The 26,189-nt window shown below is 35.9% G+C and overlaps 1 protein-coding gene across 1 annotated transcript in view; it reads right to left on the bottom strand.

The window, feature by feature from the left end:
• Positions 1 to 26,189, bottom strand: part of LOC129370576 (polypeptide N-acetylgalactosaminyltransferase 10-like) — a 90,977-nt gene that overhangs the window by 14,287 nt on the left and 50,501 nt on the right. The window contains exons 5-8 of the mRNA XM_055046647.1: positions 13,671 to 13,856; positions 12,314 to 12,497; positions 3,905 to 4,022; positions 508 to 615 (exon numbers count right to left, since the gene is read on the bottom strand). Of these exons, the coding sequence (XP_054902622.1) occupies positions 508 to 615; positions 3,905 to 4,022; positions 12,314 to 12,497; positions 13,671 to 13,856 (596 nt within the window). The remainder of the gene's footprint in view (positions 1 to 507; positions 616 to 3,904; positions 4,023 to 12,313; positions 12,498 to 13,670; positions 13,857 to 26,189) is intronic.

Genomic DNA, 26,189 nt, shown 5'->3' with positions numbered 1-26,189 from the left:
TCAAAACGCTTTTGCCACCAGAAATATAAAACTAAATCAGTCCTACATCCTCCTACACCTTTTAAACCTCTTTAGAGTTTAACTTTTCATTTTTATCCATTTAAAAAAAATAAAAATATGGTTATATTTTTAACGCTTTTTAACGGAAGCAGAAGCAGAATGCACAAAATGATATATATATATATATATATATATATATATATATATATATATATATATATATATATATATTATATATATATATATATATATATATATATATATATATATATATATATATATATATATATATATATATATATATATATATATATATATATTTTAATTTTCAAAGGACAACATTTGTAGACAAACATTCCGCTGCTGGACTTTGTGTCAAATGTTGGATTATGATATCGACATAAACAAAGCCTAAACACACAGCTGGAGATTGAAAACACGTTGACTAAACAAAGCTCTCTGTTTATCTGTTGACATCAACATGTCATTAAATGATGTGGATCTTACCCTGGCCAGGCTGACGCCTCCTGGAACCTTATATGGGACGTATTTTCTGTAGATATGTCCCACCCGGGAGCAGGGGATGTCCTCCATCCGACCGCCACACATCCACACCTAAAGTGACATGACGAGAGGGGGAGTCAGCAGAGATCTGTATCAGAAAATGTTGTTTTGGATTCGGCTTTATTTGTGCATCAGATTAGAAAAGGTGAACAGATCAGAGATGAAAGACTAAACAGCACCGCAGAACAAAAACAAAAACTGGGGTCAAATTCAAGAGAATAGATTAGCAGGACCAGAAGGTGACTGCATGGTGTGATGGAGCAGAATGTTGGCAGCATGAGATTTCTACGAATCTCAACGTGTGATTCTGGTGTGATTGTAAAGGAACCCTCCAATTACACACACAGCTTATGAAGGAAAGTCACTTGTGCTTAGAAGAATTGGAGTCTAGAAATGAAACACTAATTCAGAGAAAAGAGGGAAATCTGAACTTCAGCAGCAGGGACTGGCTGATGAATTAGTTTAAAAAAAACTGTAAGCTGTCAAACCACGAGAAAATCATCAGATGGGAAAAAAAAAAAAAAAACGCTACAGTAACTACAAATATCTATATGGAGGCATTTTCCAGTTTATTCTTCAATTCTACCTTTTGGTGGAGTTCAAGATAATACATTTCTCCTAACATTTTAAGAAAATGCTGTTTATAGAAACTCTTGAGGGCTGCTTTCATTCATACGAAGATTAAATTTCAAACAAAAATTGCTAAAAAAAATCTCTTGATTCATTACAAAGAAAGCCGTTAATTTCTTAGTTTTGAATTGCATCCCAGCTTTACTTCTTAAAGTGCTGTTTATACACTGCAATAGCAACACGTGTTTCTTAGTTCTGCAATAATGTTTAAACTCAATATAGGATACTTATCCTCTTTTTTCAAAACTTTTCATTTCAAGCCCTTTGCTAACGCAACTTCTGGATGATAAATGAAGATGCTTCACTGGGCCACAGAACTACAGAGTCCCAGTTGGCACAAATCAAAATCAGCTCAGTCTGTGAATCTGTGGGGATTACTTAGTAGGTTGTCCTTTACAATTTTTGCCAACAAATTAACAAATGTAACACTTTAAGTATCTCAAAGCTATGATGCTACCAGAATTCCAAAACCTTAAAGGAATTGCTGGAGCATTTTTTACCCAAGGCAGCATATCTTTGCACAGCACAGGTTCGGTATTTGCGGATTGATCGAGTCGTAGATTTTCCGTGGATTGTGACTTAACCCCAAGAACGGCGATAAGGAACCTGTATATTAGCTTTGTTAGAAACCAGGATGGTTTCCACTGAGTTTATTAATGTATATTAAGGTATGTTTGGTGTTTAATCTACCAAAAACAGGCATCTATAAGAAGTTTTAGAAATGGTCTCAAATATTTATGGCTTTTAGCTATCTCAGAATGGTCGTGGTTTTTAACATGCATGAACACCAGGTCTATTTCAGTGTGATGTTGTTTTAACATTAAGAGCCATTGTGTATACGTGGTGCATTATAGACACACCTTTGGAGCAGGTCTTTATTAGGGCATGTTGCAGCCACTTCAGATCAGAAGCCAACATGCTGACATGACCATTTCTAATAACTTAAACTGTTAGAGATTTTGTAACGATGTAAGATTGTGAACCTCTTCCAAGCCCATCAGTATTGCTTAAATCACCTTTTTTATGTTGCACTTGCAAAAAAAAGCAAGTGTTGCAGCTTTGATCCAATAAAGTAGGGTTAAAAATCTATATAAAATCTTATTACATTTCACAAATGAGCAAGCAGTTGAGGCTGCAGAACCAAATGTTAATGAAAAAATGACAACAAAACAACACAAACTTATTGCTCTTTAGCAAATGCAATACTCTCTTAAAGCTTGGATTCTTAATTAGGACAACATATCAAATGTAGAGGCTCACAAATTAATCTACTTTTTTTCAGAGAAAAAAATTCTATTCTCTTTTCAATATATGCATTGAGATTTAAGTTCAATCTAACTTGCATCTTAAAAGTGGATCGAACAGAAGGGAAAAGCCTAGCTTGGTGATGTTTCTTTGAGATTGTGTTTGAGTGGATTACATACATTTCATTCAAAAGTAAATCATTTGCAGGAATGTAAGTTTTGTGCATTTTAAGTCAATTTTATTCAAATCTCATAAGCATCAAATCATCAAAGAGGCAAACATTAGAATGAAGAAGCAACGGAAATTCAAAGACGTCTGACAGCGAATTAAATTTTTGACAAAAGGCTTCTATTCCATAAATGCACAATGTAGTTTAAAGAACAACCGCAACAGCATCACACTGCCGCATATGTCCAATCAAATCCACCTTCTCAGCAGTGGCCTTTGTGCTTAATTGAGTGAGACGACAAAAGTCCTTACTCGCTCGAAGTATAATTGAATTATTGTGACGGGCCGTTGTGTCTGTTTGTCTGGAGCTCACTGGCAGAGGCAGCCAAGATGAGTCGCAAGCAGTTACAGAATAATTCATGCTGAAGCGCCAGACAAAAACATAATCTAATATGGAACTCAGAGCATGATTAATGTGGAAGCTCGTCCATGCGAGGCTTTGTACTCCAGTCGAGATCAGAAATCATAACAAGGAACGCTCCGTGCTGCTCAACAAGTCTTAAAAGTTCTTTATGAGCTGTGGATGCAATGCTTAAATATTCTACAAAAGAGATTCATTTCGTAGAGTTGTTTAGCAAAACTTGTGTGAAAAGACTAAACCAATAACAGCTAAACATAAATGATGCTATAAATGCTTTTTAGATTGGATGGGAAGCCATTCTAAAAACATATTTTCATTAAGAGAAAGAGAGGAACAAAGAGAGGGGACACTTCCTAATGACCCTACTTTCCTCAAATTTGTGGTACTGGCACCTTTAACTGCCACCAAGTTGCAAATCAAGCTTAAAACCTCCTTTGAATTATTGGCTTTCCTTTTCAATTTGGCATGCGACCAAATAGCTCCAAAGTAATGCTGCGAGCTTTGGCTTCACCACTAATTTCCTGATGTTTATGTCTGTAGACATTCATTAAAATTCAGTCAGTCCAAGGATATAAGTTAAGTGCCTTGAGATAAACACTTGGTGCCATTTAAGCTAATTCAAGGCCCACAAATGGTGGAACATGACATGAAAACTGATGGATGTTTCACTTTTTTACCATTATCATTGATTCATTTTTAGATGGCTGAAAGGAAACCATTACACAGAACGGGCGCTCCCTGCTCAGATAATAGAAAAAAGGTAATTATGTAAATTGTGACAGGCATGAGTACACTGTCACTGCTTCACAACATAACATATATTCAGTATTTGTCCACATTGCTGAAGCAGCTCTTTGGAACTATATTTCTATTTACCTTGAAGGAAATCTCGTACTGTTCTCCTCCCCAGATCTCCAGGCCAGTATCGTATCCTCCCAGCTCCCAGAACCACTTCCTGTCCACAGCAAACAGTCCACCTGCCATCACCGGAGACCTGGAGGATGAAGACAGCTGACAGTAAGAAAAATCAATACAAATCCAACAAGAAAGCAAAACAAATACAAAAAAAATAAAAAAAAGATAATAGCTTTCTCCTTTGATTATTTTCAGCATTTTTCACATTCAAGTATAAATAATTACTCTAAACTGAGTAGATGACTGCATGTAGAGATGATTTTGTTGTTACTATGCCAACAGAGAAATACTAAAATAATTAGGATAGGAGTAAATGCTATCCGTGGAGAAAGAACAAAAAAAAAAAAAAAAAAAACAACTGCTTTAATATTTTCCCAAAAGATATATCTTTCTAGTCCCCAGTAACATAATCTTGTTAAATTTCTACCAGTTTTTCACCAATCCTGTATTGTCTTCATCCAACACTAGTTAAAACGTCCCAGGCATCAAGGGACACAAGGGCCATGTTCACACAACATGTCTAGATGCTCAATTCCCATTTATTTATTTATTTTTGCTGAAATCTGCTATTTTTTTTCTTGCATTTATGCTACTAATTAAACCCAATCTTTGGGGTTTACATCCCCAAAGTGAAGAAGAAGAACGTTGACGTCACACAGCAGCGTACTGCTTGTGGAACTAATGACAGGTGTCACCGTCCTTAGATCGCTTTTAAAGCTTATTCAGTAATGGGAGCTGACTTTATTACCACAAATCATAAGTCAAAGGAAGCTAATAAAAAGAAGTACAACTATAGCAAAGGCCTACTATGTAGCATTGACTGGAACGTCTTAAAATGCATCTCAAAAAAAAAAAAAAAGGATGTTCTGGATGTGTGAGACAAGTTTCCTGATTGTTGAAGCTTTCAAGGTTTCCAGAGGACACCAAGTCAGACTAATGCATCTCTCTCATTTTTGTAGATGAAGCCACAATCCATCTATCCATTTCCTGTTTCTTGAAAACAACTAAGACATCGGAACGTCTCCACATCAAGCACAAAGTTATCATCAACCTGACATGAACCAGTAAATGGTTTACAAGTTAGTGTAAAATAAAAAGCAAATTAAAAGACATCAGAAAAGATTTATAGAGTGTATGTGATGTATGATAAATTTTGTATTCTAAAATGTTTCTTTAAAACTCAGCTAATCCAATGTAGTGCCTCAGAATGTGTTTTCTTAATAGCACAGCTCCTATCTAAAGTGCAGCCATTGGAAATAAATTGTGGTTTCCTTGATGAGAAATTTTAAAAGCTTTCTGCTTGTCTGAGCAGTGTATCTTGTAATCTTTTCTATTACAAAATGAAACAGAGGGAAAAAAAATAAGGTCTTTTCTTATTTTCTACTTTTACCCTAAACTGGAGAGATTTTTTAAGTAATCCCACAGTTTTCATTACTTGTATAATGGTGATAGAGATCATGCCACTGGTTTTGATCAATAGAGACATTCCTCTCCCTGATAGAAGAAGTATTCATGGTTAATTTTGATGTGAGTGAAATAAGAGCATGGATTTTTGGGTCTATCTGGGAGATTTAAAGAAATATATTTGTTTTTTCCATAGGAAAAAACCTCGTGTTTAAACAAAATCTGTTTTTTCCATAGGAAAAAACAAATATCTTTCAAATATCTAAAATATTTGAAAGAAAACACAGCTTGGGAAGCTGAAATACCTAGATGGAATATTACTTGATTTGCACCATTCATTTTCCTTGGTGCTAATTGGTTGTAACTTCTAGAGCGGAGATGAGGAAACCTGTGAGCTTCTGCAGTAATACTCACACAGTTTCCACTGATCGTATTCATGCATTTTGAGGTATATTTGAACAATTTTGAACAATTATATTAGTTTATAGCATTTTCAGAGGGCATCTCAAGTATTGGCAAATTTCAGCTCCTGTGTTTACATATATGTATGCACCCTCTATACATACATGACATATGTGGCAAATGGAAAGGAAAACACTCTTAGCATCCCAGGATATTCATAAAACCATAAAACTATTATGTAGTGCTATGATTTAAGTAGAAATTGAGGCTCTTTTAATTGATATTAAATGTAATTAAAAACCGTTTATTAGGGTTTGCTAACTGCTAATTAGAACTTTAAAAAGAAGTGCTGCTCATGTTAGCAGCTCATGTTCAGAAACTAAGACCATCAGGTGTGACCCAGTAACCCAATAAAATAAATAAATAAATAAATAAAACCTGGAACCAATAAGAATTTAGTCAAACAATGTTCCTCAGATATGCACACAGTGGGAACAGTCTCTTTTTTCCTGGTACTGACTGTTCTAAACATCTTCACATTTGACCAGTGGTGCCATTCAGGAGATGAATCTGCTCATTGAAAAATGAGACAGAAGCTGAAGACTGATCAGTTCTGCCTTTACCAAGACCACAATCTATTACATCAGCCTCGTCGACATGTCTGAGGTTATTTCCAAATGCCGTTTAATTTTCAATTTATCCGTCCTCTCCTCCCTCCTTGTGTTTTGAACAAAACATCTGTATAGATGTTACAGACACCTCACTGTTAGGGCCAAATTGCATATTTTCTCTCATCTTTCTACAAATCCTTACATATTTTCCCATTAATTTAAATGTAGCATAACAGAGTCAGCCAGCTTTCATTTGTCCAATGAAAGGAACTTGAATCAAACATGATTGTATCAAAGACACACATCTTCCCTCGAGACTGAAACACAACCAGACACTTTCCTCATCATCAGGCGACAAAGGGTGAACAACGCTGGCTGCAAGGGGAAACAAGGAGGAGTGCTGCATTGTGTGTGAACCGTGTGGTCATGTTCAGCGGAGTGTGTGAGCCCAGCAAAAGCATTGCAAGAGGCACTGTGTGGGCACTGATTTGTGAGGTGGAGATTGTTAGCTCTTGCTCATCGGAGGAAAAAACAAACAAAAAAAAACCCCAAACACACTTCACCTCCCAAGAGTTTTGAAGAAGCAAACACAGTTTCTTTCAGGGAGATTGCTTTTCAGAAGGCAGTATATTTTAACTGTGTGAAACATGATAACTAACATGAACATGTTTAGCTAGACTGTAAATAAATAGAAAATCCCTGCAGTATATTAGCTTCAGGAAATTAGCAAGTCTTAATAAAAATGAGAAAATCTCACCCAGCTGAAACTTTGAGTCTGAAAAGCATGTTTCAACTTTGATATTTATATTGTGTCATTAAAATTTACTCTTTCTCCTTTATGTACACTCAAATAAGGGGCAAAGTGGTACTTCTCTTAATAAAAGGAGAAACACATTCTGAATATTTATGTGAATGCCCAAAAGCCCATGGCCACACTGGCATCCAATAAAACTAAACATGTAATTTCAGAAATTTTTTGGTTTTGACCAGAATTCTTTCAAGTTTCACTATGTTAAATTTGAGACTTCTAGTGCAGATGTTTTTTTTTTAAAGAAGATTGAATTATTCAGTTAATAACCTACATTTATTCTACTTCAAACCTCAGTAAGTTAAACACAATCCTCGTGTTTAAACTAAATCTGGTAAACACTGTAAATGAACGTCATCGGTGCATTTTTATTTTGAAACCGAAATAAAAAGAAAGATGGAAATGTTTTCATGTACTTCCTGAAAAGACAAATACATAAAGTCTAGGACAAAGTAAAGGAAATCTGGGGACTTTTTAATTCCTAAGATATAAGAATTTTAATTTTAATAACATTTTAACACACCACAGAAACAACATTTAAAAAACAAAATAAAACAAAAAATAACCTTTATATTCAGCATAGAAATATTAGTTTGCTTGAATAAAGAGTAAGTTTCTTCAAGTTTTTTTTTTTTTTTTTAAGTGTTCTGTTCTGGCAGAACAGAGGGGAATGACAGAAAGAGTGAAGAGGAACCAACAACACAAAAACAAACGTGGCAAAAAATATATATATATAAAAATAATTAATATTATAAATTATATTGAAATAATGAGTAAAAACATCCCGACTTTGTACTGATGATATTGATGATGAAACAAAAGCAAATACATAAGCAAACAAGATGTTCCTGCTACACTCAAATGCATACCAGTAGCATTTATGTTAAAACAAAAGAAGAATCGTATTTGCTGGGTGATTTTTGTGTGACTGCTCCCATTTTATCAATAAAATAAATATTAAATTTAACAAATTGAACACTTATAAAAGCTGACAGGTCAATCTAGGTTAGTTTGAAAGTTTTATTTTATTACTGTAAGATCTTAAATGGGGTGAAATAAAAACAGCATGATTATAAAGCTCAACACCTTCCCTTTAAAACTGTGATGGTTTACACACAATTGAGGCCTTTGCTGAACCAGATTGTGTTTTTCCTACCAAACTATTATATTTCACATCTTTCAGTGTCAATGTACAGAAAAAATGCAATTGTTCATTTCAGCACAACTTTGCACTAAGACTTATGCATTTAAAACTGACATATGTTTGGATGTACGTTGCCCTATATATAACATAGTTCACACATATGAATGAACATTACCAAGAACCATACAAAACATGATTTAATTAAGTTTAAGGTGTATTTTACAAACACAGTGAACAAAATCTTTCTGTACCACTTTTCACAGAAACAACTTTATCAAGTTCCCTTTGTAAAAAAAAAAGTTCCCTTTGTAAAAAAAAAAGTTTTAGCACATTTATGTAAATATAACAGTCGACTGCATAAACACCTGATAACATAATTTCCATCTGTTAGAAAATAACAAACCACTTCTCAAAACCACACAAAATGCCCGTAACTGCATTTCCCTTCATCTAAAATGGTAATGAGTCGACCTCCTGTCACCACTCTCAGCGCTGATCGTGTTGCTAAGTGACTACATTGTGTAAAGCTGTATGGAAACAAAGGGTCAAAGATTATACAAAAAGACAAGAAGAAATATTTGGTCAAGCTAAAATATCCACAAGAACATTGTTTATAAAATATTTTTAGATAAACATTATTTATTTAATGAGGTTGAAATGACATTTCCAGGGCAGTTCTATACTCTGGTAAAAGAGCAACTTAGTGGAAAATAAGGTAAATTTAAGTGCAATTTATGGAATTCTGTTTACACACTAATACTTGGGGAAGTTCAAGTACTTGACTGCATATATTTTTTAAACTGTTTGCACCTTAAGAAATATTTACTCTATAATAATAATAATAATAATAATAATAATAATAATAATAATAATGCATCCTATTTTCAAAAAAAAAGTTAAATAATCAGAAAATAAATATTAAGATTAAAAATTGTTTTATATTGCCTAACTTAAGTTTATAAAACCATGACTGTAACTGCATTTCCCTTCATCTAAAATGAAGGGCTTCATAGAAACTGTGGATTTCTATGAAATATCTAAGAATTGTGTTTATATTATTAAAAAAAAAAACGGCTAGAGACACATCTAAATAAATAGGAATGTCACTAAGTTATATTATCTCACTACTGTGACCAAGAAGTGAGAGAGTCATTTGATACAGATCGATTACAAACAGTAATATTTATACAGAAATATTTATATTTTACTGAAAATTATTATGAATTACACCCAATTAAAATCCAAAATTCAAAATATCCCTAAAATTTGAACAGTTGCTGGAAAAAACATAATTGTCACTATGTAGCTGGAACATAACAAAATTTTATTTCTCTTCAAAAAGAGAAATAAAAGATAATGAAAATAAAAAAAAATGTAAACAAATGAAATAAAACTGAAAGAAAAAGGAAAAAAAACACCTGAATTTCTTAAAACTGACTGAAGATGGGAACAGAAAATGAACCTGACTCTTGGTTTCTGGCAACATTTGGACCAATTTTCACTGCTTAATTAAAGGTCCACTTGTCTAAAACCCTTCTGGTGTCAGAACTATTGTCTGAGACAGAATATCAGTTTCTTTAGATACAGGAAAAATCCAAGTCAATGGGCCATTAATGTTGCTGCTCACAATTTAGGATTAATTAGAAAGTTTCTGGCTTTTATTCTTTATTTCAGCCTGCTGACCTTGAAGGAAGACTAGAAGCTTAAATTTACTGCAAAGAAAAAGATGAATAAAGAAGAAGGAGACAGAAAATGGAAACAACAGGTGCTTACATTGACTAAACAGTCAATGACGGACAAGAAGATGGATAAAATCATCCTCACAAGCATTTTAACACGCACACACACACAAGCACAAGCCTTCATGATGGATTTGGCATCCCACTGAGCCTCATTTTCTGCAGCAGCAATGTCAATCAGAAAGAAAATGAAATCTTTGTGACTCAAATTGAATTTGTACTGTTGAAGGTCATTTCATTGAGCAAGAAGAGCAGACTAATTCAAGAAATGAGGATTGATTCTGATTGTTCTGCTGCTTATTTCTTCTTTGGTTTCTTATCTTACTGCACAGACCCCTCTGCCTGATGATACCCACAGTATTTTTAAATAGTCTCTGGCATCCAAACAGACAAATGGTCACTCAAATAGAGTGTCTGACATCACATGCAGATATTTGGCCTGGAAAAACTGCAACGTTGAGCTTATTTGCGCTGGTTGCCATTGTTCAAAGGTTGAATGACACGACAGCAAAAAGTTTCCACAGAAATACATGCCAAATTAAAAATATATATAGATAACTTTTTGGGAAGTAAGACTTAGAAGGCAGTATATTTTCTGTCAATTCAGTTTTGTAGTGTAAATGATTTTTGTCACCTTATAGCTTTTCTGTCACACTTAAATGTTTCACATAATAAATCATTACCACCCCTTGAATCATGAATGAATAAATTAAACTAAACATGTACAAGTAAAACCCAGCTTGATTCTTACCTGACCTGCACTTATAATACTTTGAAAATAACCACTTGAATTGGTGAAAAGTATCACCCAAAAAAAAACAATTGACTCAAAAAAAGTAGAACAACAGATCAATTGAAAGGAAGGAGTTACAAAGCATTTCTTAAACATAAGGACATAGCAAACCAAAGTGGGAGACACAATCCACAAGTGGAGAAAACATGCAGCGTGAGTTTCCCTTTCCTTATAATAATTCTCACTACTTAAAGGTGCATATAAACTGAGTAGGGCAATGACCATCACTCCTAGATGGTCAGGTGAACCTTACATATTGATTATATAGGAATAAATCCTCTATCCTGACAGAGTAGAACACTGGAGTCTACAAGATAAGAAATAATATGGCAACAGTTTAAAGCAAGGATAGGCTTTGGAATAACATGAGGTGACTCTCAAGCTCCAGCTATTTGTCTAAGTTTTACTGATGAAGGGGTTATATGAGGGCTAATGCTCTATATGGAGTTGCTGCTCTTCTGCATTTAAAGCAATCATTGCAGATATTTGATAAAGATGGTGGTTTTTCATTCACTCTTTACTTTAGAAGACCTAAAATACTATGTTGAGTGAGTGAGTGAGTGAGTGAGTGAGTGAGTGAGTGAGTGAGTGAGTGAGTGAGTGAGTGAGTGAGTGAGTGAGTGAGTGAGTGAGTGAGTGAGTGAGTGAGTGAGTGAGTGAGTGAGTGAGTGAGTGAGTGAGTGAGTGAGTGAGTGAGTACCCATGGATGGATGGATGGATTTTATAAATAGACATAGATGACATCCCTGCTGTTTTTAGAGCTCAGAGGCCCACAGAATACATTTTACACAGCTGTAAAGTCTAGCTGTGGTGACCTACAAAAACTTTGTCAGACTCCTTCTAAAACTTCTGAGAAATCCCAAACTGCACTCAGTAATGATCAAAACAAATTTACATATTTCTGATTAGTATGACTCCAAGCTAGAACAGTACCTCATAATATATGAAAGTACATGGAATAAGGAGCTTGAAGTTGTTAGTTTGAACAACTTTGAGTGCAAAAATGTAAAGAAAGCAGAAACCTTCCCATACATCCATGTTCTGTGTACTGAGCTTTCAGCTGATTTACTGTCAAGCTGCAGCAAATAATATTAATAAGCAGCAGGGATTTTTACCTCATAATTTCTTAAACAAAAACCAACCAAAAAAAAAAATAAATCAAACAAACAAAAAAAATTTACTGCATTTTGGCATTTATCCTTTTCCAAAAGCCTAAAAAAGCTCAATGCACTTTTGAAAAGGATAAATGTAAAAGGATTCATCTTCTGATGTGAGCTCCTGGAGCAGCCTTGCACGCTGCAGGTGTAACTGTGTACTTGAACAGAGAAACGCTGACAAAAAGCCCAGATGAAAGGCCGCCACCCCCACTAGTCCCACAGATGTATGCATTCGTGACATAATCGGATAATTGTGAAGAATATTTCCACGAAAAAAGCATTGTGAGATGTGTCTAAAATAACTCCACTCACTCGAACGGCTCACTTTGGTCGTATTTCTGCAGCTGCGGAGGGATGGGAATTCGTTTGTAGTACATTTCCCAGTCGAAAGCCCCTCGCATGGCGTCGCCTGCCTGCGTTTCATAGCCGAAATTGTCATGGTCGATAACGTCTATCATCGGGCAGACGATGGTCTTCCTGTTCTGGGCGATTCGGTCTGAGGGGTCAGAGGAGAATGCAAACATGTTGGCAGACAATTAATAGCAAGAGACTGGCTTTTTGCTTTCAGAGCTTTAAGGAACAAAAACAAGCCGGCTCTCTGCTCCTTTTCACTGACTGCAGATGTCTGGGAGCAGATAGAGAGCCATCTCTCTGCTGATTCAAACACCCAAATACAATGAATGCTATAAGAATAAAGAAGTAAATCTTTAAAGAATCAATGCTTTCAGAAAGAAAAACACCCTTTGGTTCATTTATTGTAAATGGTATACCACAGATCAGAGTGCAACTGCTTTTCCTTTCACCATTTTTATACCAAAGGAAAAAAAAAACATCTAGAAACCAGAAAGTAGGTCCATTCACTTTCTAATGAAGCACTTAGGATTACCATGGCCTGGAAAAATCTGAATTCTTGGCAAAATAAAATATGGATGAAGCCTTGAGGTATGACATGTGTATTCAGTGTGACAGGGCCTTAAACTTTTATTCTTTCCCCCCAGAAAACCCAGAATTTCTCAGAAAGTTTCAAGGTTCTCACTCATTTCACTTCTTTTTAACACAACAAAAAAATTTACAGACCATATAAAAACAATAATTTCAAAACAATCAACTTGAAAAGTGACTATTTAGTGATCAAAGGAAAAACTGGTTTTGATTAAAGAAATGAACAAAACAGATTTTAATAAACTCAGATGAAAAGGCACAAATTTCAGCAAATTGCAATTGTTGACATTAGTGCGTGAAACACAAGTGTGATGGAATAATACAAATATGAGAAGCTCGGAGTATGAAAGTGATATGCTTTAAGCAGTTATAATGTTGATTTTTTAATCATTTTAAGTCAACATCTTAGAAGCAATAAGTAGATGATCTGATCTTCCATGTGTTTCAATCCAGTTGAACCAAAATCATAAGAGTAAAGTTAATTTTGAAATGCTATTTGAAATCCTTAACCTCCAACATGTTAACTGAGTAGAGTCTGACAAAACGCAAAAGAACAATACTCCCCCATGTTCCCTATAGGTTCTGTTCTATTAAAAAGCTAAACCCTTGTTAAGTTATTCAGGTTAGTTATCCAGTACCCTTGCTGACTAGCAATATTTTGCATCTTGATTTATGTACATTGAATTACAGTTAATGTGATGGTGTGAAGCTGAGAAGCTTTGCTCACCCAGCAGAGGCGGCAGCCAGTTGACGTTGGCCTCACAGTGAGAGTCCAGGAAGGTGATGACCTCCCCTGTGGCGGCGGCGGCTCCCAGCAGTCGAGTCCTGATCAGACCCTCTCTCTTCTTCGTCCTCAGGATGCGAACCTTCAGCAGGCGTACCATGTACTCCTCTAGCGCCACTTTGAGGTGCTCTGGAAGAGAAAACATAAGGGCAGAATCATCAGATTAATTCAAATGGCTTCCAGTAAATTAATACCTACTGACACAAAAAGAGAGACGCTTTTAAAAGCTGTCCTCAAACATACCCTCACAAAGCAAGATCAAAAGAAAGCCATTAGGCATCGCTGTGAAGCAAGACATCTGCCTGTGCCACATGCTGCAGACTGAACTCTTCCCCTTTAGGCCTCTATATCATGACACACTCACCCTAACTGAGAAAAACTTCTTACTTCGTTTACTTTTCAACACTTTTTCTATCTTTACTGCAGTCATTAGACAGAATGTTAGCCTCGAGAGTCAGAGTCCAACTGTGAGTGATGAAAGAAAGGATTAAATCAACCCCTCCTAACATGTGCGAGCCATAAAGCTCTTGGCAAAAACTACGGCTTCCTCTAAAAATTATGATGCTCATCATTTTACCAAAATTCATAATGCACCACAAGGGAATTGTAGCTGCTATGTCCTCAGATAATCTCCTTACTTTTCTTTGTCAGAGGGAAGATTACTCAAGTCCACAGAATCAGAAAGTTTATTTAAGTCCAACCAACAGCTTGGAGAACAAGACCAAGAGCAAAGGGAGAGCTTCTTTAGCTGAAACTGAAAATCTGCTGAAACCTAACAGTACACAAAGGATGAAAAAAATACATCAATCAGTCAAATGAAAACTATAAATGCATGTTTACTTTCCTCCATATTCCATCAAAGCTGCCTTTGACAGATCAATTCGGTGGCAAATGGAGCTTGTAAATCTTTCTGTTTGAATGTCAAGCACATTCTGACGAGTCAATAGAAAGATAAAGTGAAATCTAAGAGCAAGATTTTATTCACAATGCGACTGCAGTAACAGCCGTTCCAAAGCTGTCCAGACTCATCAAACCAATCTTAACTATTTGGAACTCCATCAACCCATCCATAACATACATTGTCTGAACCCATGTGATTCCATCCATCATCTGCTTTGCAGCCTCCCTTTCAATCCTCAACATCTTGCAGAAATTAATGTGCCTTTAATTCCATCTTTGTTGGCAAAAGTCTTGATGAGACACCATTTGGTACAAACCAACCAGCCAAGAATGCTTTCACACACACACAAATCTGTTTATCATGGCTAAACACAACTCAGATGCATCCGAGGAAAACAAAAAAAAAAAAAGACTTTTCTCCACCTGAAAAATAATTATGTGTCAGCAGTGTCTTATAATCCATCTGTCTCTTGGAAAATAAGCTGTTTAACTACATCCCAGGCTGCTCTGGACAGTTACTCAGAGGGAGTAAACATTCATTGCCTTCAAACAGTTAAACTGCCTATAACATTTCTTTTGAAAAATACACAGATAATACTGCTTTATTTATGAGTTTTGATCATCTAGAGGAAAAATGTGTTGATATTAATTCATTTTATCTTCTTCCCTATCTAATTTGCAACCAGATTTTCTAAAGTCAAATCCAATTCCTCAGTTTTAAATTTTTTATTATTTTTTTTTAAGTTCTCATTTGCCAAAATCTAATTTGATTGAATCAATTATCTGAAATGACAGATTTCAAAACTTTACGAATAATCTGATTGTAACACAGAGATGGAAACAAAGCAGAACAAACTCTTCGTTCTGCTTTGTTTCCATCTGTGTTATAATCTTTGGTGGTCTCATGCTAACAAGATAACACAATGGGCAGTTGCCCATATCGCCCATGTCAGAAACCACGACTGTCTGCACCATTAAACATAGCAATTACGGTAATGCACTAACTGTAAACAATACTCAACTATGAACTCTGACCAAGGATCAACAAGCAAGAAGTAACCAAGCACAAGGACATCGTGACTGTTATCACCCTGTCACATGAAGCCATGCAGCACAAAGTAATATCCATAATGTCTGCCACATGACAAGAGACAAAAACAATCAAAGAGCAATGCACATGCTCTACATGCTTTCTTATTGTGTTTTATTTATTTGTTGCATCAATGTATATGTTAAAAAAAGATAATAGCTACTCCAGCAGGAGCACAGATACATACTTTCTGGGGTGCATGTGAACATGTCATCCCCCCCGCACGGGGCTGAACTGAACTATTTGGATCTGAATCTGACTGTCATTTTCATTGCCTACGAATGACTTGGACCAATTTGAACTGGATCCCAAGGCCGACAGACAAAAGCAGGAAGAAGAGCAGCCAAAACCCACAAGGATCCACTCTGGCTAACCTCCATTCTTCTTTCTCTTCTGTCTGCTGAAAATTATTTAATGACCCTCAGTAAATGACAACCCTTCTCCTCGAGTCAAACAAGCCGCAAATCAAAAGTGTTCAGACAAGAGTTGGTCCAGTCAGATGTTATTAAAGCTTAGCAAAGTGAATTAGAAGAGAACAGAAATCAGGACCTGACTGAGGGATACTGTCCATCAAACTACCACGCTGTCACAAATACCTCTGGTTACGCTTGATGGTCTCTTACGGGACTTGGCTTGTGCTGAAGGTCTTTAATTAAAACCAATTACATGAGCAATATAAACAGATCTCCTTGAAAACCGAGAAACATTCATTATCACAGTGATTGTAAAACCTGTTTATGACATCAAGGCTTCAGCTTTAGGCTGTTCATTAAATAATTTTAGGCTGTTTTTGCATTATTCACTGATCCTAATGCACAACACAAGTTTGCCGTATATTGTGCATCCATAAAAGCAGCTTTGAGCAAATTAGAAAAATATACTGAATTCTTCAACTTTTACATATATATATATTTTATGTTACAGTCACAAACTATGTATTGTTTTTGTGTTTTATGTGATTGATCCACACAAAGCAATGCAATTTTGTGAAGTGGAGGAAACGGAAGCATGGGTTAGCTGCAAGTGGATTTACAGATTATTGAATCAGAGGACAGAATCTTCACAGACACTCTCCACTTTGTGTAGCGCCATCTCATGAAATATCAAAGAAACACATTAAGGTCAGTGATTGTAATATGAAATAAATTGGAAATATGCAAGAATACTTTTGAATCAGTTTCTGAAACATAATGGCACTGTTAAAACAAACAAACAAACAAAAAAAAAAACAACCTCAATTTGACCATCTTCAAACATCTTCAGCATTTTAAACAAAATTCAAAGCAATGTCTGAAAATGTTGCTCAAATTAAAACTTAAATTGTCAACAGCATTTTTTTTTCTTTTCCCGTTATCTGCTATTGAAAATAACAAACTGAAAAGTTTTGGTCCAAGTTGTTCCTTCTGAACTAGGTATTTTGGCAGTCGGAGCAGAAGGAACTGTTAAAAGTCAAAATTCAACTACTCTAGTAAAACAATTTGACAGGCAAACATGTGTGCCTATACAAAATCATTGTAAAAATAGCAAAACCCTATTGGTTTAAGCCAATTTTATTTGGTTTAAAATTAAATACTCAAAACTTTGTAACTACTTAAATTACATTTGCAAAACATTGCGTGAATAACTCACTTTTCAGTCATACACGTTTTAAGAATAAAGAATGTTTTGTATGTGCTTAATTACGCACTAAGTTTTGTATCAAGAGGAAATCTTCCAGTTTGGTTGAAAAATTTGGTACACACAAACAATATAGATATGAATTAATTGGAGAACACAACATTGAGGAGGGGCATAAGTGTTGGAAAGAGTTGAATAATGTTGTAGTAGAGCAACATACTCAGTGAAGGTCCCCAGACTCCAAGCTGCTTTATGGCAAGGCATTTTTTATAGGAAATTAGCACTGGCATTTTGGGTTTGCATGAGGTTGGGTGATCATATTGTCCATCTGTCCAGTATCCAGATGTCATGGTTTTGCTTTACAGTTTCTGGAAAATCAGGTGCATTTTGTTGAAAGAAGTGTGCTTCATATGCGACACAACGGCCTGGAACAAACATTCAAACTAAGCAAAATCTAAATGAAACAGTTTCTGCTAAGTGGGTAACATCTTGTTCAACCTTTGTTGTCAGTCAGCGATTTTATTTTACATATTTTCAGGAATAAAACGAAAACTGTGACCTCACTGAAGATATTCTTAAAAGTGTTTGTACCCCATGTCTACCCAGATACAGTGAAAGTTTGACAATATCGCCTTAAAAAAATCGTCAACTTCACATATCTAACATCCCATCGACTCATTGCAGCTTTAATGCGCTGCTATTATGACATTGAAATAATATCTAAAGGGCTCCACAGGGTTAGTGTCACACCAAGATGGGCCTTCACCTTCATAACATGGCAATAAATCAGCCCATTAGCTATTAACCATCAGGAAATTGATTCAAGCTCAACTTTTACCCTCCATGGGTAGATTCTTAAGAAACATTTCCTAATGACAGGCGGGGAGATTAAACAGTGAACATTTGCGTTGCATGTAAAGCCCATTCAGGAAATGATTGGGGAGCATGAAAGGTTGCGGTGTCTAATTATGAACAGTTAATTTGACTGGAATAAATTGGAATAAAGCTTGTCTAGTTTACAAAAAAACTGTCGAGGCAATAAATCACTTTAATGAGAAGCGGCTGATTTTGGCATGCATATCAGTCACTGTTAGAATGCAGAATTGAGGACACAAGGAGGAATCGGACATCAGTGACATCCGGGTGACTGCCACAGGCCCCATTTACCAACACCCAAATACCCACCATTATCCTGCAGCGTGGAGTCATGGTTATCATTTCACCTTGCATATATTGAACATTTATTGCACCTGCAACACGTTCACTTAGACTTTTCATTTATAGATGCAATCATCATGCCCTGCAGAATATTTTGTAGCCCTTCTTGGTTGAGGCAAGGAGGTGCGAAGGGGGATTTAGATTCAATTAAGCTGAAATTACAGTGGAACCAATACTCTATCCAAATCACCTTTCCAAGGTGCCTGGATTGTTTCCCAGAAGCTTTGGCAAGGTATGCGAGAAGCCAAGCTTCCAGTTTATTGCTCCAAAACATTCAGCTGCTCCTGCACACTCCATCACACATCCTCCTGTTCTGCCGAATGCCAGGCTCCAAGCATGTGGAGCTGCTTTTTAACAACTGTCATTAAAAAGAAGAAAAAGGGGTGCCAGGCAGTTTGAGGAGTTTTTTCCCTAGATACAGACAAACACTTCCCGCATTAAACCAAAACCACATCCCTTAAGCAGCTACCAACCCTGTCCAGAGTGATGTATTGCATACGTGTGTCTCACCGTCACATCACAAAATGATTAATCTGATAAGTAAGAAAAGAGGGCAGGAGGTTTCATGTCTCTGCATGCATTCACAACACCAGCACCTGCTGTGCTGTTCTTCAAACCTAAATGCCCATTTTTAGACTTTGGACTAATCAGATTTGACTCTACTTGAGAATTTCTAGACTTTTATTTATTTTAACCAGTTACATCAAGCCTTCGCTTTTCTGTCTGTGAATGTATATCTGACAAGGAATCCATTGTGCACTTTTCAATCTAATGAAGAATGTATCCACTATATGGTCTCAGATATGTGCATCAATATGTTTATCCCAGGAAAGCCTCTCTCTTCTCTGTTTGTTTTAAATTTAATTGCCCTCATGAGGAAAACATGATAAATATGTGTGAATGGCTACAGTTAGGAAGCAGCTCTTGTTCTGACAGCAGTTTAATGGTTTGGATGTTTGGGGGTCCACTAAGGTGCTGTATCTAGACAATAAAGTTTGACCAAAACTACAAGCAATACAAAGTTAAATACAAGAGCAGAACTGGAAAAAGAAAAATGACATCTAGGGAGTCTGACAATAGAACAAAGCAAGGGCTCCACGAGGTGGAAAAAGTGACATGACAGAGGAAAAAGCAACTAAACTGCCTTCATAAAACCAGTAACAAGAGACATAGTGACTGTTAGTCACCGCTAACATGACAGCTCTGATATTGTGTTCAGTCAAAATCAACAGGAAACATTCAGTCAAGCAGCCGCTGCTGTCGCCAGCTGTAAAAGTATCCCTTAGGGTATTGTTAGTCCTTGAGAGTCATTTTCAGTGTGAACAGCCGTCTTCCAAGTTAGACCCGAGAGTTCAAGTTTTCTGATCGAAACTGATGAAAACCATTGCTGAGAGAGGACAAAAATGAAAAGCAACCAGATCTGCAAATTATTTTTCACAGCAGGTTTTATTTTGTTCTGAAAGTCAACTACACCAGACTCGCATGATTTCCTTTTTATTATTTAGTGCAATTCTTTGTCATCTAACCCTGTTTTTCTAAAGTTTTTTAGATAATGAAGAAAATATATATCTTAACAGATGGAAACAAACTTTATATGATATTGTTTCCAAGATGTTCAGCTTCTGACTGAAACAACAACAAATAACCTGTCCAAATAAAATCTGGTAACATAATGCAATCTTTGCTAATACTAATTAAAAAAGGGCATAGCTGACAGCTTTCAAACTACTAATTCATTGTTTTTTTACATATATACATATAACTTACAGTAGGGCAGGGGCGCTCAATACATGGCTAAGAATGGATGTACAGTCAGAAAGCAACATGCAGTTGAGCAAAAGTATAAAACATAACTTTACCCCTCATTAATGCAAACTCCAAGTTTCTACACTTTTTTTCAGGTCAAAATTACAAATTCTTACAACCAAATTCTCTGGTCGATTTAAAATGATAGATATGACAGTGTGTTATTAGTTCATGACAGGCATTTCTAAATATTGTTTTAATGTAAAGCAAGAAGTGGAGTGGAGTGGATGGATGGATGGATGGATGGATGGATGGATGGATGGATGGATGGATGGATGGATGGATGGATGGATGGATGGATGGATGGATGGATGGATGGATGGATGGATGGATGGATGGAGGGAGGAAGAGAAGGAGGGATGGTATACTCAATGATCAGACAAATGACACAAGTTTGAAAACTAGGCCGACTGACACAAATTGCATAAATAAGAAAGAATTTGAACATTTTCCATGTTTTTATTTTTTTTATTTTTATGGTTTTATTTATTTATTTTCATTCAGTCTTGGGAATTGGTTAAATCCGAGACTTTTCCAGATGTAGAAAACATGACACTACATATTAATGCTAAGGCAGATTCCTTTGTCTTCACACACAACATCAGTTGCTTGTCTCCCAGGTGAAGTCGAAACAGAAACGCATAACACAGAAGTCGCTCTTGCTACTTTTGATCCCTCAAACATGTCGCTGTAGTTTCTGATCTTTGAAGGCAGAGGAAGTGTGTGAAAACTGGTGGAAATAAGCAACACTAACCAAATCAGGGTTCAGGATAGGTCTTTTCTGCAGAAAGATGCTTTTCATTTGTATTTAAGTGTTGAGTTATTCTCTGAATCCACCCACATCGTAATGTCCGAACATATGTACCGAGTATTGAGGGATTCACAAAGAAAACAAATGCCAACTTTTAATTTGCTTTGGGTAAAATTTTTATGCTTAGTTGTAATTGCTGCAAGTTATAAAACTTTGATTATCCTGTCCATTGATTCTCTGTAGGAGGTGTGTTTTTGTTTTTTCTGTTTCCCCACTCGTTTCTCCCTGCCCCCATCTCTTCTTTGTGTTCTGGAATCAATAGGTAATTGTAGTTTAAGATCCACACAGCATTTTGGAAACTGGGACATTTTTATTGTTGAGCCCGAGATCAGGGATGCTGTAAATAAAGCAAAACAAAGCAGGGAATCTAAAGCACAGTGCAGGAGGCGAATTAAAGAAAGAGAAAAGTGGCTGCGGAAACAAGGGACACGGAGGCTCGGTGATCATTAACACCAATTTTCATTCATCAAGGCCGTCCGCTGTCTGCAGATCAGTAGATGGCTCATGCAGCAAGCACAACCCCAACATCCATCCTGAATAATAAAACACCAGTTTCCATTTGACTCAAATCGGTGCATTCAGCTGACATGCAACTATTTTCTAATGATTCTTCCCGTTTCCAATTTACCAAACAGCTAAAGTGGCCCCTTTGATCCCCAGGGAAAGCTATTTAAAAAGAAGAACAGCCCAGACATCCTCCCCGTCTCTTAAGTCATTCATCTTACAATTCTCCTCTCTTATTTTCATTTACGGTTTTGGTATTAGGATGCTCCAATTAAGCATGAAGAAGGTCACTTGTTTCTGTTGTAAAATGCTAGTGACACTCCTCGGAGAGCAGCTCCACTTTTGATACAACTAGAAATAATAATACAAATGATTATTTTATGCAACCAAAACAGAATGCTGTAACATGACAGGCATCCCCCAATCCCTGTTAGTCTCTGATTGTGTGTTTGGACACTTGGAGTTGTTAATAAAGTTAGATCCTCCACAGAGTGGAGCAGCTCTGATCTCCAAAGTGCACTTCAGTTAAACGGGTGAAAAAAATAAACTTGTTAAACATGTTAACATATTTTCTCATGTGGAGAACTGGCTTTTACGCTGGTGATAAAAAATATGGCTTTAGATAACAAAAATCAACTCAGGAAACACAATTAAATCACAATTTGTCTGAAGATGATCCATATTGTCCCAGTATAGTAATAAGAAACACAATTAAAATCACATGTGAATGAGTTTGTTCACTAGATGTCATCAAAAAACCTGCCACGCCATCATCCTCCTACCACTTCCTGTCATCTCCTTTGTCTTTTCTGCCAGTCGTAGTATTTTGTTGTTGATCATGTGACTTGTGTGATTTGAAAAGTTTCCATTGCAGTTTTATGAAATAAACTAAATCTTATATGGCCAAAAATTCACCTCATTCTATTAATGCAAAGATGTTTTTTTTGAAATTATAGTGTTTTCATTAAGCAAATTTATTTTCACAGTTCTAATTTGCACAAGTGTCTGGTCACTGGAAATGCAGCTACTGCATGAGGGGACAGTAACACCATGCATCAATGAAAAACAGAGGGCATCAACACTGATTACATGTGTACCTCAATAAATTAGAATGTCAGTGGAAATTTTATTTCAAAACTTCTGCTTGAAGCTGTAGTTTGTGACTTTCATTTTAAAAATCAAAAACATGCAGTAGGTTGAGGGACAGTACTAAGTCTCTCCCCATAGTGCTGTCTTCCCAGAACCCTTTGGCTATGGGAAGAGGTTTACTTGTCTTAATTAGACTGTCATTACATAGTGACAGTCTGAACAATTAAAAAAAAAACACATTTTGCAACTTTACACCATCTTCTAAATTATTTTGCAAGTGATTCTCTGATTTTCTTGTTGAAAGGTAGAAGTGTTACCAACCACACCACTCTGAAGCCCAATAATATTAATATTAATAATGTTTTAATAAAATAGAATTCAAAATACCATGTAATTTCCTCAGGATAAAAAAAGTACTGCCTTACTGAATTATAAGTCTCAAATTTTAAGTCTGAGACTGATAAGTATTTTTTTTATGACAGGAAGGCAATCTATGGTGTACTTGGAAATATATATTATGCAATGTATTTATTTTGAGAATTACCACATTTAAACTTCCGCTGAAATAAATGAAATAATTATTTTGGAACATAGACTATCAATATTTTGTCTAGTTAATCACATTAATCTATTTCAATGATTTAAAGGTAAAAACAAAAATCTAAATATAATCAGCTTAAGGAAAATGCAGAAAATAACTGAACATAAGCATTCAATAAGTGAGTGCAGTTAGCATATTCGAGGCTGCCTCAAACATTTGTGAGGCTCTGCAAGCAAGTTATGATGAGTGATCCAAAGATATGAAACTTAATGGAAAAAAAGAGGTAAAAAAACCCAAAAAACAAAAAAAAAAAAAAAAAAAAAAAACAAGCTCACAACTGGGAAGTTTTTTTTTCTTTCTTTAAGCAGTTTTAAGAAATTCAGAGGGAACGTTTCCAACCACATTGTACAAAGCAGCACAACAGATTTAATCTCCCTCAGTTTGAATATGTAACACCAACTCACAATCAGTCGACTGAAAGCAATTTACCGAGAACTAAACACATTCAATTCAAGCCTAATTAGAGTAAATAAACTAATTTAAACACAATTATTTTCTAATGTGATTAAATTCATCTGCAATTTAAGCAACAGATTAAGCGGCACTTTGTATGGGAAAGTTAAAAGAGGACAACAGAGATGAAGCAAACCATTAATAAATTTGATTTAAATCAAAATTCTAAAAGGAATTCAATCAAATTTCAAACCATTTGGACACTAACCTGAAAGATTTGAAGTTTAAGCTAACAACGGATGGCTAAGGAGAAAACATCTTGGTGAAGTAATTTCATAGATTTTCAGTGTTTAATGTAATTACAAATCATAATAGTAATGCCTCCGGCTACAGGCCCAACTGCTGTACCACAACTAGGGCTGAAACAATTAATCGGCTTTATTGGGATATGCAATTATTAAGGTAAATGTCAGCTAATTTAATAATCTATTGGCTTAATTCCTCAGCAGGAATATATACAAAATATGTACATTTTACATTTAAGATAGAAGAAAACCTTTTCTGTGTAAATCTGTTTACACACAAATTACTAAAATAACCGGCTAGGCCAGCCCAAACTATTTTGATAAAAACCTAAATTTTGTAATGTTTCTTTTATCTCTTTCTTTTAAAATCAATTCAGGACTGTTAATCTATTTTGCATTTCTTTTTGTCAGGTTTTAAATAGTTGTCCTTCACCACATCTTTGTGTTTGCATCCTTCACTGGGACACTGGAGGTCCCTTGTTGAGTCGCCACCTGAGTGCATTTCAGCTGCTGCGCAGCCCAGACACGGCCTTCTGCTGTTCTGAAGTGTGTCCGCCCGGCTGTATTCCATTTCGGCGCCGTCACATAATGGAGCGTGTACTTGCTCACCTACATGGTCGGACATGCAGATGACAGATGGCGAGTGGAGAAATCCATGGAGAAAGTAGTCCATTAGCCGAGCTAACCTTGAAAGTATCGGGGAGGTTGGGAAGCCAGAGCGAGCCAGAGCGAGCCAGCTCTCCCCTGCAGGGCGAGTGAGAGCTGAACATCCTCCCTGCACGGGCTGCGGAAATTCAATTACAGCCTAATGAAGAGTGAGCTGACCTCCCTGCACCATCACCACCACCCTGCAGCCTCCCTCCTCTTATCCCTCTCACCCAGCTGAAGCTCATTATTTACTGTAGCTGGGCAGGTTAGCATGACAACCTGATTTCACTGGAGCCGGATCTGTCCACAGAGCATCTGTGTCCCGTGACCTAACCCCATTTGTGTTGGACCACATTCATCTTATTCAGTTTTATTTTAGTCCTCCTTATTATGTGTGACCAACTTTGTTCTTTGATTTTAAAAGACAGAGGCCAAAGTTATTGTTAAACTTGTCACTCACTAAAAAAAAAAAAAAAAAAGCTTTTTTTTTGGTTAAATTCAATTGAAGAAAAATATGTTCAGATTTACAATAACTTCCAGTTCATTCCAAATGTCATGAAATTAGTTTAAAATAAAAATGCGAACTCCCAATATATTTTTTACATTTTGCAAGAAAAACTCTTGAAACATTATTATTATTATTATTTTTAGAGTGTACATGTTAAAAGAAAATAATAATAACAAAGCGTTTATGCAGTTGTGGAGTAATTGATGGACACAATAAAGTTAAATCAAAAACAAAAACTCAAATCATTCCATTCAAGTCAATTTGCCAGACTTTGTTCTAATAAATTCCACTATAGTCAAGCTTTAATCAAACTAAAATTAATTTAGAATATTATAAGAATACTTCCGTCCCATATACTTTTAATACACTACTAATTTAGTAAAGTATGAGTTAGTTAATCTCAGAAAGCTACTGAGGTGCCTAAATATATTTATTTCAATTCTCCCTATAAGCGTCATTTTAGTTCTGAATTATAACATTTAAATTAAATGACCTGAATTATCCGCCAGCAAACCACCAACTCATAACCACTGTGAACGTCTGAGTAGCAGTGGATCCTCTCTGAAGCTTAAAAATCAGCACTATGAAGACATTTTTTATTTTATTTATCTCATTATGTCCTTCAGGTCCTTCTGGCAGCTGGATCAGACTCCAGTGTCAACCCCTGACCCTGAATAGAAAAAGCAAGGCTGCATAATTGAATATGTCACATGGAAAATTGGTCCCAGGTCTTGATGAGTGGCAGTGCAAAGGCCAAGGCGGCAGTGCAGACACTAACCTGCATCCATGTGAAGGAAACAGGATGATGTTCTGACAGAACCTTGAATAAGTGAGTCACCCTCACATCTTGTGACTCTCTAGATGTTGCTGAAAAATAGTCGCTTTTTGTCCTCGTTTACACGGTGTATTATTTATTTCTAGGAATACAACATATTCCTAAAATAAATAACACATATAGACCCAAACCAAAGC

Source organism: Poeciliopsis prolifica, unplaced genomic scaffold (genome assembly GCF_027474105.1).
Source record: "Poeciliopsis prolifica strain line A6 unplaced genomic scaffold, Auburn_PproV2 SCAFFOLD024, whole genome shotgun sequence".
Classification (NCBI taxonomy): Eukaryota; Metazoa; Chordata; class Actinopteri; order Cyprinodontiformes; family Poeciliidae; genus Poeciliopsis; species Poeciliopsis prolifica.
This window is presented reverse-complemented; position numbering and strand designations above follow the sequence as displayed.